The 15853-nt window shown below is 46.9% G+C and overlaps 1 protein-coding gene across 6 annotated transcripts; it reads left to right on the top strand.

The window, feature by feature from the left end:
* Positions 1 to 7137, top strand: LOC119959374 (zinc finger protein 239-like). 6 transcript variants are annotated; one of them, XM_038787672.1, is made up of 3 exons: positions 1 to 25; positions 1633 to 1746; positions 5650 to 7137. In XM_038787672.1, exon 3 carries the CDS (start codon positions 5802 to 5804, stop codon positions 6702 to 6704), a length of 903 nt encoding a protein of 300 aa, XP_038643600.1. In that variant the 5' UTR covers positions 1 to 25; positions 1633 to 1746; positions 5650 to 5801; the 3' UTR covers positions 6705 to 7137. The 6 variants fall into 6 exon arrangements, with proteins under 6 accessions (XP_038643600.1, XP_038643599.1, XP_038643597.1 ...); XM_038787671.1 differs by lacking the exon at positions 1 to 25 and adding an exon at positions 97 to 258; XM_038787669.1 differs by lacking the exon at positions 1 to 25 and adding an exon at positions 410 to 479.
* Positions 7138 to 15853: the final 8716 nt, after the last annotated feature.

Below are 15853 nucleotides of genomic sequence, written 5' to 3'. Positions count from 1 at the left end.
TAGATCTTCCAAAGAGCCAGTCGAGGTATAATGGGCCGAATGACTTTTACTTGTGCAGTATGATTTTGTAAAACAGTGAGTATTCAGAATCAGAGATGGAGAAGGAAAAAGAGGAACCAATGACTGCGATTGAACCCAGTCAGAGTCAGCAACGTCGGAGGAGGGATGAGAGAGGAAATAGTATAAAAGCTTTAAAAACTGCATGGTCGCACAGGAGAACTTTGACAAATGGAGCATAGCAGATCACCAATTCAAAATGTATGACATTTTTAGATTAATTTATCTCAAATGGTAACACAGTTATATTGTATTAACTGTGATGTTGCAATGGTGCGGATATTACCCAGCAATCCCCTTGATGTGAATGTGCTCTATTCACTCCACATGAGCACAGTACGCAGGCGTAGAGCTCTATTTGGTGCATGCGCAGTGCCATTTTGCCCGGAGCCCTGCGAGTGTGGAAGCGGTTGTTTGGGCGGGTGAGTCGGCGAGGCGGCGGGAGGAATGGAGCCGGGAGTCGGGGGTGGGGAGGGAGAGGAAGCTTCATAAACGCCCGGTGAAGGCCCACGGCCGAAATAAAACCCTTCAGGTCCCGAGTTTGCAGCTGCGGGGCTTTTATCCGGATCAGGCCCAGTTCCATTGCCGCCATCTTCGTTCAGCGGGGAGCAGAGCGCATGCGCGGCCATCCTGACAGCCTTGATCACAGAATCCCTGGAGCGTAGAATGAGGCCATTCGGCCCATCAAGTCTGCACCGACCCTTCGAAAGAGCAGCCTACCTCGGCCCACTCTTCACCCTATTCCCACCTGACCTGTGCAAGGAAACCAGAGCAGCTGGAGGAAGCCCACGCAAAAACGAGGAGAATGTGTAAACACCACACAGTCACCCAAGGCCAGAATTGAACCCGGGTCGCTGGTGCTGTGAGACAGCAGTACAAACCACTCTGCCACTGTGCCGGGGTTCCAGGGGCCAGGAGAGAAAATGTATGACTCATTGATTGAAAGGGCTGGTTTACGGGCACCCTCTTTAAATGCGGAAAGGTGCTGCAGGGCATACAATAATAATTTTTAAAAATTTATTGTCACAAGTAGGCGTACATTCACACCACAATGAAGTTACTGTGCAAATCTCCTTGTCGCCACATTCTAGCGCCTGTTCGGGGACATGAGGGAGAATTCAGAATATCCAATTCATTTAACAAGCACGTTTTTCAGGAAACCGGAGCACCCGTAGGAAACCCACGCAGACATGGGGAGAACGTGCAGACTCCGCACAGACAGTGGCCCAAGCCGGGAATTAAACATGGGACCCTGGCGCTGTGAAGCAATAGTGCTCGCCACCTTGCCCAACATTTCCTCTTGAAACCAACTCCCTTCTAGCCAGGAATCAGCTCGGTGAACTTTGTCTGAACTACGTCCAATTAAGTATATCTCATTTTAAGTAATCCTATACCAGGAAACAGAAGGAGGGAATGTTATAAATTGGCATCCTGGACTGACTGATGGATTTTGCAAACTTATTTTACAGGAGGTCAGAAGGAGAGTATTTACACAGCAATCTCAAATCAAGAAAAATGTTTATCTCTTGATTTAAACCACTATTGACACATGACTCTTGTAATCACCTTTTACAGTGAGTTAGAACATTTGAAGACTGCAATTTTTCTCTGATTTGAGTGCTGCTGAATTATTTCAAGCTGCAATTCCAGCAGAAGGTTTCAAATTTGAAAACTGAAATAGTTCCAGAGGTGAGTATTATTGAGCATCCATCTATAATTTAGAGTTTTTAGTGTTGTGCTTTGTTATCTGTGCACTGGTTCCAGGGCTCTGGGGCAGGTTTGGCTCCTTCACTGTGGATCTGAATCCATGTTCACCCATTGCTCTGTTTCAACTCTGCCCTCCCTCATTACCTCTCTGCCATCCGTCATCACCTCTCTGCCATTGTCTCATGTCTTCTGCCTCTAATAGTGGATTTATTTTAACTAGTTTTGGTATTTTACTGTTATTTCTTCCAATGTGTCTGAATGAAGTTCACTGCTGCCCATCCCTTGGCTTTGTGCTGCTGATTTGCCATCTTTATCTTCCCGAGGTCAGGAATTGTTTTTCCTGCATCAAAGATCATTTTTCTTCTGCTCATCAGCTGATATTAACCATCAAATTCTGCTCCATATTTATTCTCTGTAATTGAAGATTTGAGATTACTATCTGACCAGCCATAACCTTGTTAAATTGTGGAGCAGGCTTGAGGGGCTGAATGGCAACTCCTGCTCATTGTTCATATGTTTATTGAATCCGTCACCCTGAGATGTTAACTCTGTTTCTCTTGCTGCAGTTGCTTGCTGACATGATGAGTATTTTCAGTATTTGCTCTTTTTATTTCAAATTTTCAGTAACCACAGTATTTTGCTATTATTCTGTTGCAGGCGTTTCTCACAGAACCGAGTCTGGAAGCAGAGACAGACCAATTAAGAACTGATTTGTGTTGGGGAGGGTGTTGGTTGTGGAGGCTAGTCTCTGGTCTCCAGTTACAGTCCTTTTTCACAGAATCATTGAATGATTACAATACAGATGGAGGCCATTCAGCCCATCATACCTATGCTGGCTCATCCCACTGCCCTGCCCTTTCTTCACTTCCTTCTAGCATTTTGTCTTTCCAGGGTTTTGTACAATTCCCTTTGGTTTGTTGTATCAGTTTGGCTGGAGTGGAGATGCAGGAGAAGCTGCTGGGTTTAACCTCGAGGACTTTGAGCAATAATTTCAGATATGAAGTTGTCAAGGGTGGTACGGGAATGGCACTAAGTCATAATCCTCGTTTGAAGAGTCGGTGCAGACACAATGGGCCTTCTGCACCCTAACAATTCAGCAATTGGGTGATCTCGAATAGTCAGCTCTCTGGTCAGCTCCAGCATGTGCTGCTGTAAGAAACTCTCCAAAACACTCTGCAAGCTCATCTGCCTGGCTACCTTTGCCAATCTGATTCGCCCAATCTACATTTTCTCAGAGCCATTATTCCTCTCTGTACTCTCCGTCCTACAGTGTAGTGTTATGGGCCCGGGTCTAGAGACCGCCAAAGTATGTCGTGGAGTTCACCTGACCTACAACTGTTTGTAGATTTTGGTTATGAGGAGCACAAGGGCCGACTTTTCAGGTGTTATGCAATAGAGCCTTAGGCACTTTTAAACAAAAACAAAGTTTATTCTACAAATTCAGTTAACATTTCTATTAAAACACATCGTCAGCATTTTTATCAACTACAAACCTAAATACCCCACACAGCTACAGTACTCTATATTTAACCCTTATATCTTCCCGTTACTGTTTCACTCGTGTAACAACATCCATAACTCTAGCAATCCCTTTTACCACAAAACAGAAGGTTTGAATTCCTTCCAGAACATAGTTATTAGTTTGAAGTTATCAAGTGATCTGGAGACACCTTTTTAACCTGCAGAGAGACCAGAGAAGCTTTCTTTTGTCTGAATGCAGCTTCCAACTGTCAAACCCGTAAGTAAAACTCAGAGCCACAACCAGCTTCCAGCTCAAAGCAAAAGTTAAAAACTAGACCCACAGCCCAGCTCCTCCCACACAATGACATCACTGCAGCCATTTGAGAAGACAAACAGTTCTTAAAGAGACATTCCCATGACAGTAGTTACTGTTAAGGGGACCTAGATACTACTGCAAGTGACTTCCTGCCTTTGTCATTTCTTATCATTACCCAATGTGATTGTACATCTTGATCTCTAGAAATAAGGTCATCTCTCTCTATTGTACTAATGTCATCCTTAATTAACAGAGCTGCCCCTCCGCATATTCTTTCTGAAAAGTGATGGAATCTTGAATATTCAGGTACCAGCCTGCCCTTCTCTAAAGTGATGGAATCCTGCAGCCGTGTCTCTGTAATGGCTCTCAGATCATAGCATCTGGAGTACGGTGCACACTTTCAATCTCCTTAACTGAGGAGGATGATTCTTGCATTGGGAGAAGGATCACCGGGCTAATTCCTGGGATGAATGTGTTGAGTTGTGAGGAAAGCGTCTGGACTCATTGGAGTTTAGAGGTGATCATATTGAAACATATAAGATTCTGAGGTAACATGATATGGGAGCTGAAGAGAGGATGTTTCCCCTCATGGGGGATTCAGGAGCTAATGGGCAGATTGTCAAAATAAAGGGTCACATTTCTGAGATGATGATGAGAAATGTCTTCCCTCAGAGGGCGGTTAGTCTTTGCAATTCTCTTCCCCAGAGAGCAGTGGAGGCTGCATCGTTAAATATATACAAGGCCCAGTTGGAGTTTTGATAGAAAAGGGAGTCGAGGGTTATGGTGACAGGAAGAAAATGAAATTTAGGGTCACAATCCGATCAGCCATGATCTTGTTAAATAGAAGAAGAGCTTTGATGGGCTGAATGGCCTACTCCTGCTCCTATTTCTTCGGATGTTATCACTTGGTTGAGAACAGGAAACAGTGAGTATTAATCTGTCGATCAGTGTGACTTAGCCTTCAGAAGGATAGGGATGGTGTATATTAGATAGAGCAGAGTGAGAATGGAGGGAGGGAGCAGAGTGAGAATGGAGGGAGGGAGCAGAGTGAGAATGGAGGGAGGGAGCAGAGTGAGAATGGAGGGAGGGAGCAGAGTGAGAATGGAGGGAGGGAGCAGAGTGAGAATGGAGGGAGGGAGCAGAGTGAGAATGGAGGGAGGGAGCAGAGTGAGAATGGAGGGAGGGAGCAGAGTGAGAATGGAGGGAGGGAGCAGAGTGAGAATGGAGGGAGGGAGCAGAGTGAGAATGGAGGGAGGGAGCAGAGTGAGAATGGAGGGAGGGAGCAGAGTGAGAATGGAGGGAGGGAGCAGAGTGAGAATGGAGGGGGGGAGCAGAGTGAGAATGGAGGGGGGAGCAGAGTGAGAATGGAGGGAGGGAGGTACAGTGAGAATGGAGGGAGGGAGGTACAGTGAGAATGGAGGGGGGAGCAGAGTGAGAATGGAGGGAGGGAGGTACAGTGAGAATGGAGAGGGAGGTACAGTGAGAATGGAGGGAGGGAGGTACAGTGAGAATGGAGGGAGGGAGGTACAGTGAGAATGGAGGGAGGGAGGTAGAGTGAGAATGGAGGGAGGGAGGTAGAGTGTGTGCACCGGGGAGATGGACCATCCAAACCGCCGACCAAAACTCAAGGGGGGGGGGGGGAATAGGACCCCCCCTCCACCCGTGTCCCCCACCACCAGCTAAATGAAAGTAATGGTAAATAACGCAAACAACCCTGGCAATAACGGTAAATACCAATGTCAAGTTGTGTATAATTCTTATGATCAACCATTAAAAGTCCCAATAAGAACATTTTTTTAAAAAAACTGTTTAATACACAATGTAACAGAGGGAGGGATTGATAGCACTGGGATGACTGTCACAGACACGGCGGCAGCATGTGATACCTGTATTGACGGTGTTATTTGTTTGGTTACTATTATTGTTTTTATATTGTTCTGCAATGTTTTGATATTAAATGCAAAATTCCAATAATATTTTTTGAAAAAAGGAAATTTACAGTTTTTGGGGAACGAGGGAAGAAAGCATGTTCCACAGCAACTAGAATTGTCTGTTCTGAATTTCTGAGCTGTACTGACAGTGATGACATTTGTAAACTCCTTTCACAGGATATTCAAAGTGGAGGATTTGCAGCAAGAAATCTCAAACCAAACTTCACATCGAGATCTGACAGTCACTCGATTCATTAGGACGGGGAAAACCATCGGCTATTTTACCATCAGTGTGACTGGAAAAGCATCAAGTCACAGACATCCGCACCATGGGGAAACCGTGGAAATGTGGGGATTGTGGGAAGGAATTCACTTTCCCATCTGCGCTGGAAACACATCGACGCAGTCACACCGGCGAGAGACCGTTCACCTGCTCCAACTGTGGGAAGAGATTTAGATCTTCATCCAACCTGCGGACACACCAGCAAGTTCACACCGGAGAGAGACCATTCACCTGCTCCAAGTGTGGGAAAGGATTCAGAGATTCATCCTGCCTGCTGGCACACCAGCGCGTTCACACCGGAGAGAAGCCATTTACCTGCTCAGTGTGTGGGAAGAGATTTACTAATTCATCTGACTTGTTGAGACACCAGCGAGTTCACTCTGGGGAGAGACCATTCACCTGCTCCAAGTGTGGGAAAGGATTCAGAGATTCATCCTGCCTGCTGGCACACCAGCGCGTTCACACCGGAGAGAAGCCATTTACCTGCTCAGTGTGTGGGAAGAGATTTACTAATTCATCTGACTTGTTGAGACACCAGCGAGTTCACTCTGGGGAGAGACCATTCACCTGCTCCAATTGTGGGAAAGGATTCAGAGATTCATTCTGCCTGCTGAGGCACCAGCTAGTTCACACCGGGGAGAAGCCGTTTATCTGCTCCATGTGTAGGGAGGGATTTACTACTTCATCTGACTTGTTGAGACACCAGCGAGTTCACACTGGAGAGAAGCCATTCACCTGCTCCATGTGTGGGAAAGGATTCAGAGATTCATACAGCCTGTTGACTCACCAGCGAGTTCATACTGGGGACAAGCCGTTTACCTGTTCAGTGTGTAGGAAAGCATTCGGAGATGCATCAGATCTGCGAACACACCAGCAAGTTCACATCGGGGAGAAGCCATTTACTGCTCAGTGTCTGGGAAAGGAATCAGAGCTTCATCCAACCTGCTGACTCACAGGGGAGTTCACTCTGGGGAGAGACCATTTACTGTGACCTGTGTATGGTAAAGGATTCTGAGATTCATCCAGCCTACTCACACACCAGTGAGTTCACAACGGGGAGAGATCATTTATCTGTTCTAACTGTGGGAAGGGATTCACTCAGTCATCCCACCGGCTGAGACACCAGCAGGTTCACAAGTTACAGGGGTTGGATTCTGCTGTTTTTGCTGCTGTGAATCACATCCAGGACTGAACCATGTTCACTCTGACAGTTGGTGATGTGGGAGGTCGGAGTGTTTCCCTCTGGACTGGCCGGTCTGCCAAGTTTCATTCCAGGGGACTGATTCTCTTCGAGCGAGGGCACATTTCCACTGCAATAATCTGCAAAGGCAGATATGGTACATTAATTTTATCCTGTTTAGTAAATAGTCTTTTTTCCACCACTACAGATGTCCTGTCTTGTCTTTCATCCGTCCTCATTCCGAGTGTTGGCTGCTCTTTAGACAATCTTTCTCACTGATTTCTCCGCTGCTCTCACTGCCTGTCCCATCGAGAGGCCAGTCCACATTCCGATATTATCCACCCAGAACATCTTGGGCCTTCCTTGTACACAGTTTCCAGGTGCCTGGCATTACCTCTTTGTTCAAACGCTCCCTTCCTGTTCACAACACATGTCCAAAATGCGTAAGCTTCCTCGATATCACTGCCTCAAACTGGTTCCTCTGAACACCAGCTTTCTCCAGAACCCGCTCATTCGTCCACTTTGCCGTCCGTGACACACGGGATATCCGTCTGAGTCCTTTCATTTCAAACACTTTTATTGGAGCCTCGTCCGGCTTCTTGATGCTGCAGCTTTCACAGCCGGACATTGTCACCGGCCACACAAGGGCTTTCAGAAGATGAATGTTCATTGTAACCCAGATGCTGCGACTGCTCCACACTCTTTAAGTGAGATCACAACACCATGACGCTTCAGTCTGGCCTGAATTTTAAAAGAAATTACAATTTAGTGTACCCCAATTCTTTTTTTTTTCTAATTAAGGGGCAATTTAGCATGGCCAATCCACCTACCCAGCACATCTTTGGGTTGTGGGGGTGAAACACATGCAGACATGGGGAGAATGTGCAAATTCCACACAGACAGTGACCAGGATCGAACCCGGATCCTCGGCGCCGTGATGCAGCATTGCTAACCACTGGGCCACAGTGCAGCCCTTTGGCCTTAATTTATTTGATGGATTCTGCATCTACTACTACTGGTAGATCTAAAATAAATACATTTGTCTCTGTTCCATTGAGTCTACAGCACAGGGCCAGGCCAGTCGGAGCAATTGGTCTGTGTCAGTATTTATGCTCCATATGAGCCCTCCACCCACCCATCTACATCTCCCCCATCAGCATCTCTTTCTATTCCTTTCTCCCTTGTGTATGTATCTAGCTTCCCCATCAATGGATTCATGCTGTTCACCTCAACCACTCGCTGTGGTAGTGAGCTCCACATTCTCACCACTCGCTGGGTAAAGAGGTTTCTACTGAAATCCCTATTGGATTATTGAACATTTTAACCATTTTAAAAACTTCTATCAGGTCAACCTTCAGCCTTCTCTTCCACCCTGGGCAAAAGCTTCTGACGATCCACTCTGTCCATGCCCCTCATAATTTGGTAGACATCTTGTAGGATCTTGGGTGTTTGCCCATAGACCCCTGAACATTACAGCAGGACAAGTGAAGGTGGCAGGACAAGTGAATAGGGTAGTTAAGAAGGCAGACGGGACACCTGCCTTTATCAGTCGTGGAATAGACTATAAGAGCAGGGAGGTAATGTTGGAGCTGCAGAGGATTTTGGTTCAGCTGCAGCTGGAGTACTGTATTCAGTTCTGTTCACCGCACTATAGGAAGGAGGTTATTGAACGAGAGAGGGTAAAGAAGATTCACCAGGATGCTACTTGGAATGGAGCATTTTAACTCTGAAGAGAGGCTGGATGAGATCGGGTTGTTTTCTTTGGAGCAGAGAGACGGGGAGGGGACCTGAATAAAGTGCAAAGAAAAGTTCAGCACAGGAACAGGCCCTTCGACTCTCCAAGACTGTGCCGATCACGATGCTCTAACTACAAAAAAAAACTTCTGTCCTGACTCGGTGCATATCCCTCTGTTTCCTCCCTATTCATGTCCCCATCCAGATGCCTTTTAACTGTTGCTAATGTGCTACTTCCACCACATCCTCTGGCAGTGCGTTCCAGGCACACGCACACCCCCCCCCCCCCCCCCCCCGCATGAAACACTTACCCCACACATCTCCCTTAAACTTTTCCCCTCTCACGTTGAAAGTGTGCCCCCTTATAATTGACACTTCCACCCTTAGAAAAAGCCTCTGACTATCCTGACTAACTTTAAGTCTCCTATTTTCTAATAACCGTCTTTAAGGAAAATTCTATTTTTCTATAATGTCCCCTCAATTCTCCCAGTGATAACCCTCAGTCCATCTTCCAATTCAACGAATGTCTCGAAAACCCAAATAACCTCATATTTTGATGTTTAAAATGAGAATGGAGGTGAATGTAATGCTGAGGCCAGCAGCAATCTGTGTGGGTGTTCTTGATGCTGTCAGAGTGAGTTCACCCTCACAGGCGGGAAGACTGTTCACGGTGATAACATGAAACTGACGCCTGCTGTTTCATTCTCAGGAAACACAACTTCCTGTTTCTCTGCTGCCGGTTCCAAACCGCACATCTCACTTCTGAGCAGAAAATAAATGCAGGGACCACAATCTGGTGAGAACCTCTGTCAGTGCGGCCTATATCTGTCCACAGAATGAGGGCAGAGTCACCAAATCACATTGTGGTGACATTTACAAATGAGCCGGTTATTTCTGTTCAGAGTCTCCATTCCCGGACAGAACCGGCTGTGTTTGTGGATCAGTTACTGAGTTCCCTCTGCTCTCTGTAGCTGGGAACTGATAACCTGCTCCCTTATATTTTACATCATTCTTTCTGTGTTACTTGTTTCCTCTATTTCTCAGCTTTTATCTCTTGCCACCTCATCTTTCTGTTTTTTAAAATCTCTGTCTGTCTCTCTCCTTTCCTCCATATCTCTCTCAATCTCTGTGTGTCCCTATTTAATAGAGGTGTTCAAATCATGATGGGTTTTTGATCAATTAAAGAAGGATTAAGTGGGAGAAAATCAGTAAATGTTGGAAAAACTCAGCAGTTCTGGCAGCATCGGTACTGAGAGAAACAGAGTTAACATTTTGTGTCCCTGTGACTCAGAGCAGGAGAAACAGATTGTCCTTCTGAGATCAGGGAAGGTGAAGGGGAGATTTAACAGAGGTGTTTAAATTAAAATGAGGAAGGATTTGTGATAGTGTCGATGGGGAGAAACTGTTCCCCAAGAGCAGGAGGGTTTGTAACCAGAGGACACCGAGATTTAAGATACTTGAGAACAGAACCCAATGGGGTGATGAGGAGAATGGTTTTTACACAGTGATGTGATGTGATCTGGAATTCACACTGACAGGCTGCTGGAAGCAGATTTACAGTAACTTTCAAAGATAATTGGATAAACACTTGTAGAGGGTAAATTGGCAGAGTTATGGCGAATGGGATGAATTGAACAGTTCACTCATAGAATCCCTACAGTACAGGAGGCCATTCGGCCCGTTTAATTTGAACTCTATCCATGCCTAATCCTTCATCCTATCCCCATAACCCCATCTAACCTACACATTCTTGGACATTAGGAGGAAATTGCTCACGGCCAATCCACCTAACCTGCACATCTTCGGACTGTGGGTGGAAACAGGGGCACCCGGAGGAAACCCATGCAGACACTAGTAGAAAGTGAAAACTCCACACAGTTACCCAAGGCCGGAATTGAACCAGGGTCTGTGAGACACCAATGATATCCGTTGTGACATTCTTAATTTTCCACTCCTGCGGTTTTCACATTTGATGTTTTCAATCACAATGTTCCTCAAAGAGAAGATTAAAATGTTGTTTTTTATGAGCTGTCAGGTACATTTCCTGTGTGACTGTGTAACTCGAGCACCACGAGAAGGAACTGAATATTTTCAGTTCCTCTACAGATGCACAGCAGATACCAGAAATCTCTGGAGTTGTTTCATTTGTGTCTCTGTCATGATGTTTCCATTCCTATTTTATCACACATCTCCCAATGACACTCACTATAACACAGAAACATCAAAATATCATTGCTACCTTGCATCTTGCCCCCCTATTATTGTCAAATGATAACAGTGACAGAGTAACACACACCAGAATTGGAAGAGCAGGCAAGGTATTGTCTAATAATAACAGGGACATAGTAACACACACCAGAATTGGAATAAGACAGGTTATTGTCTAATGATAACAGTGACAGAGTAACACACACCAGAATTGGAATAGCAGGCAGGTTATTGTCTAAAAATAACAGGGACATAGTAACACACACCAGAATTGGAATATGACAGGTTTATTGTCTAATAGAACATAGAACAGTACAGCACAGAACAGGCCCTTCGGCCCTCCATGTTGTGCCGAGCAAATGATCACCCTACTCAAACCCACGTATCCACCCCATACCCGTAACCAAACCTTAACCGTAACCCCCACTTAACCTTACTTTTTAGGACACTACGGGCAATTTAGCATGGCCAATCCACCTAACCCGCACATCTTTGGACTGTGGGAGGAAACCGGAGCACCCGGAGGAAACCCACGCACACACGGGGAGGACGTGCAGACTCCACACAGACAGTGACCCAGCCGGGAACCGAACCTGGGACCCTGGAGCTGTGAAGCATTTATGCTAACCACCATGCTACCGTGCTGCTATAATGATAACAGTGACAGAGTAACACACACCAGAATTGGAATAGCAGGCAAGTTATTGTCTAATAATAACAGGGACACAGTAACACACACCAGAATTGGAATATGACAGGTTATTGTCTAATGATAACAGTGAATGAAAATTGCTTATTGTCACAAGTAGGTTTCAAATGAAGTTACTGTGAAAAGCCCCGAGTCGCTACATTCCAGCGCCTGTTCGGGGAGGCTTGTATGGGAATTGAACCGTGCTGCTGGCCTGCCTTGGTCTGCTTTCAAAGCCAGTGATTTAGCCCTGTGCTAAACAGCCCCTGTAACACATACCAGAATTGGAATAAAACAGGCAGGTTATTGTCTAATGGTAACATTGACTGAGTAACGGAGCTGCACGGTGTCACAGTGATTATCACTGTTGCCTCACAGTGTCAGGAACTTGGGTTTCATTCCGACCTTAGGTCACTGTCTGTGTGGAGTTTGTACAGGGCAGCAGGGTAGCATGGTGGTTAGCATAAATGCTTCACAGCTCCAGGGTCCCAGGTTCGATTCCTGGCTGGGTCACTGTCTGTGTGGAGTCTGCACGTCCTCCCCCTGTGTGCGTGGGTTTCCTCCGGGTGCTCCGGTTTCCTCCCACAGTCCAAAGATGTGCGGGTTAGGTGGATTGGCCATGCTAAATTGCCCGTAGTGTCCTAATAAAAGTAAGGTTAAGGGGGGGTTGTTGGGTTACGGGTATAGGGTGGATACGTGGGTTTGAGTAGGGTGATCATGGCTCGGCACAAAATTGAGGGCCGAAGGGCCTGTTCTGTGCTGTACTGTTCTATGTTCTATGTTCTATTCTTCCCGTGTCAGCGTTGATTTCCTCCAGATGCTCTGTTTCCTCCCACAGTCCAAAGATGTTTATTATTAAATTAGCTAGGCTATATAGTCCCCGGGAGGGGTCCAGGGACAGGGTGGGGGGATTGGGTTAGATTGGTGATCTTTCAGAGGGTCCGTCCAGACTCAATGGGCCGAATGGCCTCCTGCACTGTAGGGATTCTATGAGTCAACATTGGATCCACTCACAAACTGCAGTCTGACTTATTCTTGGAGCAGACACTGTGTTTGTTACTCTCAAAGTGAGTGAATCTTTTGCTGTTTCCCCTCTGGGTCACATCTCCACTATTATTGTCTGATTGTCCCACTGAGACTCTCACTGTTATTATTGGACAATCAGCGAATCAGCCTGAACCTGTGGCCGCTCTCTCCATCTGTAACCGTCACAATGTCCCGGTGATTGACGGCAGCTCCGGACCAATAGGAAGAGGAGGGGCGGGACTGGAGGACCGATGGGGAGCTGTTGGTCCTCCAACCAATCGGAGTGAATAAGAGGCGAGGCCAGGCTGTGATTGAAGCATGCGCAGTGTGGGTAATGGCGAAGCAGAAGGGCGTCTTCTTCAGATCCCAGTAAGAAGTCTTACAACACCAGGTTAAAGTCCAACAGGTTTGTTTCAAACACGAGCTTTCGGAGCACGGCTCCTTCTTCAGGTGAATGGAAAGGCTTGTTCCAGAAATGTTTATATAGACACAGTCAGAGATGCCCCGGAATGCGAGCACCTGCAGGCAATCAAATCATCAAAGATGCAGAGAGAGAGGTAACTCCAGGTTAAAGAGGTGTGAATTGTCCCAAGCCAGTTCAGTCGGTAGGCCTCTGCAAGTCCAGGCTTGTTGGTGGGGGCCGAATGTAATGCGACATGAATCCCAGATCCCGGTTGAGTCCGCATTCATGCGTGCGGAACTTAGCTATAAGTTTTTGCTCAGCAATTTTGCGTTGTCGCGTCTCCTGAAGGCCTCCTTGTAGAATGCTGACCCGGAGATCAGAGGCTGAATGTCCTTGACTGCTGAAGTGTTCCCCAACTGGAAGGGAACAGTCCTGCCTGTTGATAGTCGCACGATGCCCGTTTATTCGTTGTCGCAGTGTCTGCATGGTCTCGCCAATGTACCACGCTTCGGGACATCCTTTCCTGCAGCGTATGAGGTAGACTACATTGGTCGAGTCGCACGAGTATGCGCCGCGTACCTGGTGGGTGGTGTTTCCACATGTAATGGTGGTGTCCATGTCGATGATCTGGCATGTCTTGCAGAGATTACCCTGGCAGGGTTTTGTGGTGTTGTGGTTGCTGTTCTGAAGGCTGGGTAATTTGCTGCAAACAATGGTTTGTTTGAGGTTGCGCGGTTGTTTGAAGGCCAGTAGTGGGGGTGTGGGGATGACCTTGGCAAGATGTCCATCCTCGCTGATGATGTGTTGGAGGCTGCGAAGACGATGTCGTAGTTTCTCCGCCCCAGGAAAGTACTGGACGACGAAGGGTACTCTGTCAGTGGTGTCCCGTGTTTGTCTTCTGAGGAGGTCGGTGCGGTTTTTTGCTGTGGCGCGGTGGAACTGTCGATCAATGAGTCGAGCGCCATATCCCGTTCGTACGAGGGCATCTTTCAGCATCTGTAGGTGTCTGTTGCGCTCCTCCTTGTCTGAGCAGATCCTGTGTATACGGAGGGCTTGTCCATAGGGGATGGCTTCTTTAATGTGTTTCGGGTGAAAGCTGGAGAAGTGGAGCATCGTGAGATTATCTGTGGGCTTGCGGTAAAGCGAGGTGCTGAGGTGACCGTCCTTGATGGAGACGAGTGTGTCCAAGAATGGAACTGAATTTGGAGAATAGTCCATGGTGAGTTTGATGGTGGGATGGAACTTATTGATGTCATCGTGTAGTCGTTTCAGTGATGTCTCGCCGTGGGTCCAAAGGAAAAAAAATGTCATCGATGTATCTGGTGTATAGCATCGGTTGAAAGTCCTGTGTGGTGAGGAAGTCCTGTTCAAACTTGTGCATGAAGATGTTGGCATATTGAGGTGCAAATTTGGTCCCCATGGCTGTTCCGTGCGTCTGGATGAAGAATTTGTTGTCGAAGGTGAAGACGTTGTGGTCTAGAATGAAACGGATGAGTTGCAGAATTGCGTCTGGAGATTGGCAGTTGTCGGTGTTGAGGACTGAGGCTGTTGCAGCAATGCCGTCATCATGGGGGATGCTGGTGTAGAGTGCCGAGACATCCATTGTGACGAGGAATGTTCCTGGTTCAACTGGTCCATGGGTGCTGAGTTTCTGTAGGAAGTCCGTCGTGTCGCGACAGAAGCTGGGTGTACCTTGTACGATGGGTTTCAAGATGCCCTCGATGTGGCCAGAGAGGTTCTCACACAGGGTCCCATTGCCTGAAACGATAGGACGGCCTGGTGTGTTGGCCTTGTGTATTTTCGGGAGGCAGGTTCTTCAGATCCGAAATTGGTAAGAGGCGTTTAACAATATTGAGGGAGCGAGAGATCGCGGGAGTGGGCGGAAACGTTATGTAAAGCTGTTGTGAGGGGCAATACTCGGATAATAGCTTACTGGACCCAGTTCCGAGCGAAACTGCAGCTCCTCCTGTTTGGCTCGGGTTAACGGCCGCCATCTTTATTGGATGTGCATCAGGGCGCATGCGCGTTTCTCATCTTTGTCGGGGCGATGTCACAATGAGTGGGAGGAGCTTGTTCCCCATTGTTCAGAATGGAGACAACTTGTCCATCAAACTGGATTAGTCTTTGAGTCCAAATGTCTTATTGATGATGCAAAGCGGTGGCAGAGATGGAAAGAAATGAAACCAATCCTGCTCTCCGGATTTCACTATCTCATTGCACATTCTGTCCCATGTGTCCAAAGCTCTTTTGTTGATTGATTTTGATTTGAAAATGAAATGAATGAAAATCGCTTATTGTCACGAGTAGACTTCAATGAAGTTACTGTGAAAAGCCCCTAGTCGCCACATTCCGGCGCCTGTCCGGGGAGGCTGGTACGGGAATCGAACCGTGCTGCTGGCCTGCTTGGTCTGCTTTAAAAGCCAACGATTTAGCTGAGTGAGCTAAACCAGCCACTAATTTATTGTCACATGTACCGAAGTACAGTGAAAAGTATTTTTTCTGCGGTCGAGGAATGTACACAGTACATACATAGTAGACACAAGAATAATCAACAGGGAACATTGACAAATGGTACATCGACAAACAGTGAGTGATTGATTACAAGGGGCCAAACGAAGCAAATACAAAAGAAAGAGCAGCATGGGGCGTCAGGAATAGCGTTCTTAGGAGGAACTTCCGGTTGCGGCTATGACTAGCTAAGTCGCACACTTGGAAGCTCCTGCGACAAAGGTGTTTTCGGGCCAACTGGAGGGCCCCAAAGGTGCAGTAAAGACGAATCCCGGTGGGGGAAGGTCCCCTGAGGAGAACTAGACCGATTTTATGGTCGGTACCCGGAGTGGAGCGGCAAGAAAAAAGGCA

The sequence above is a fragment of the Scyliorhinus canicula genome, unplaced genomic scaffold, assembly GCF_902713615.1.
Source record: "Scyliorhinus canicula unplaced genomic scaffold, sScyCan1.1, whole genome shotgun sequence".
NCBI lineage: Eukaryota > Metazoa > Chordata > Chondrichthyes > Carcharhiniformes > Scyliorhinidae > Scyliorhinus > Scyliorhinus canicula.
The sequence above is the reverse complement of the archived record's forward strand: the minus strand, read 5'-3'. Positions and strand labels throughout refer to the sequence as shown.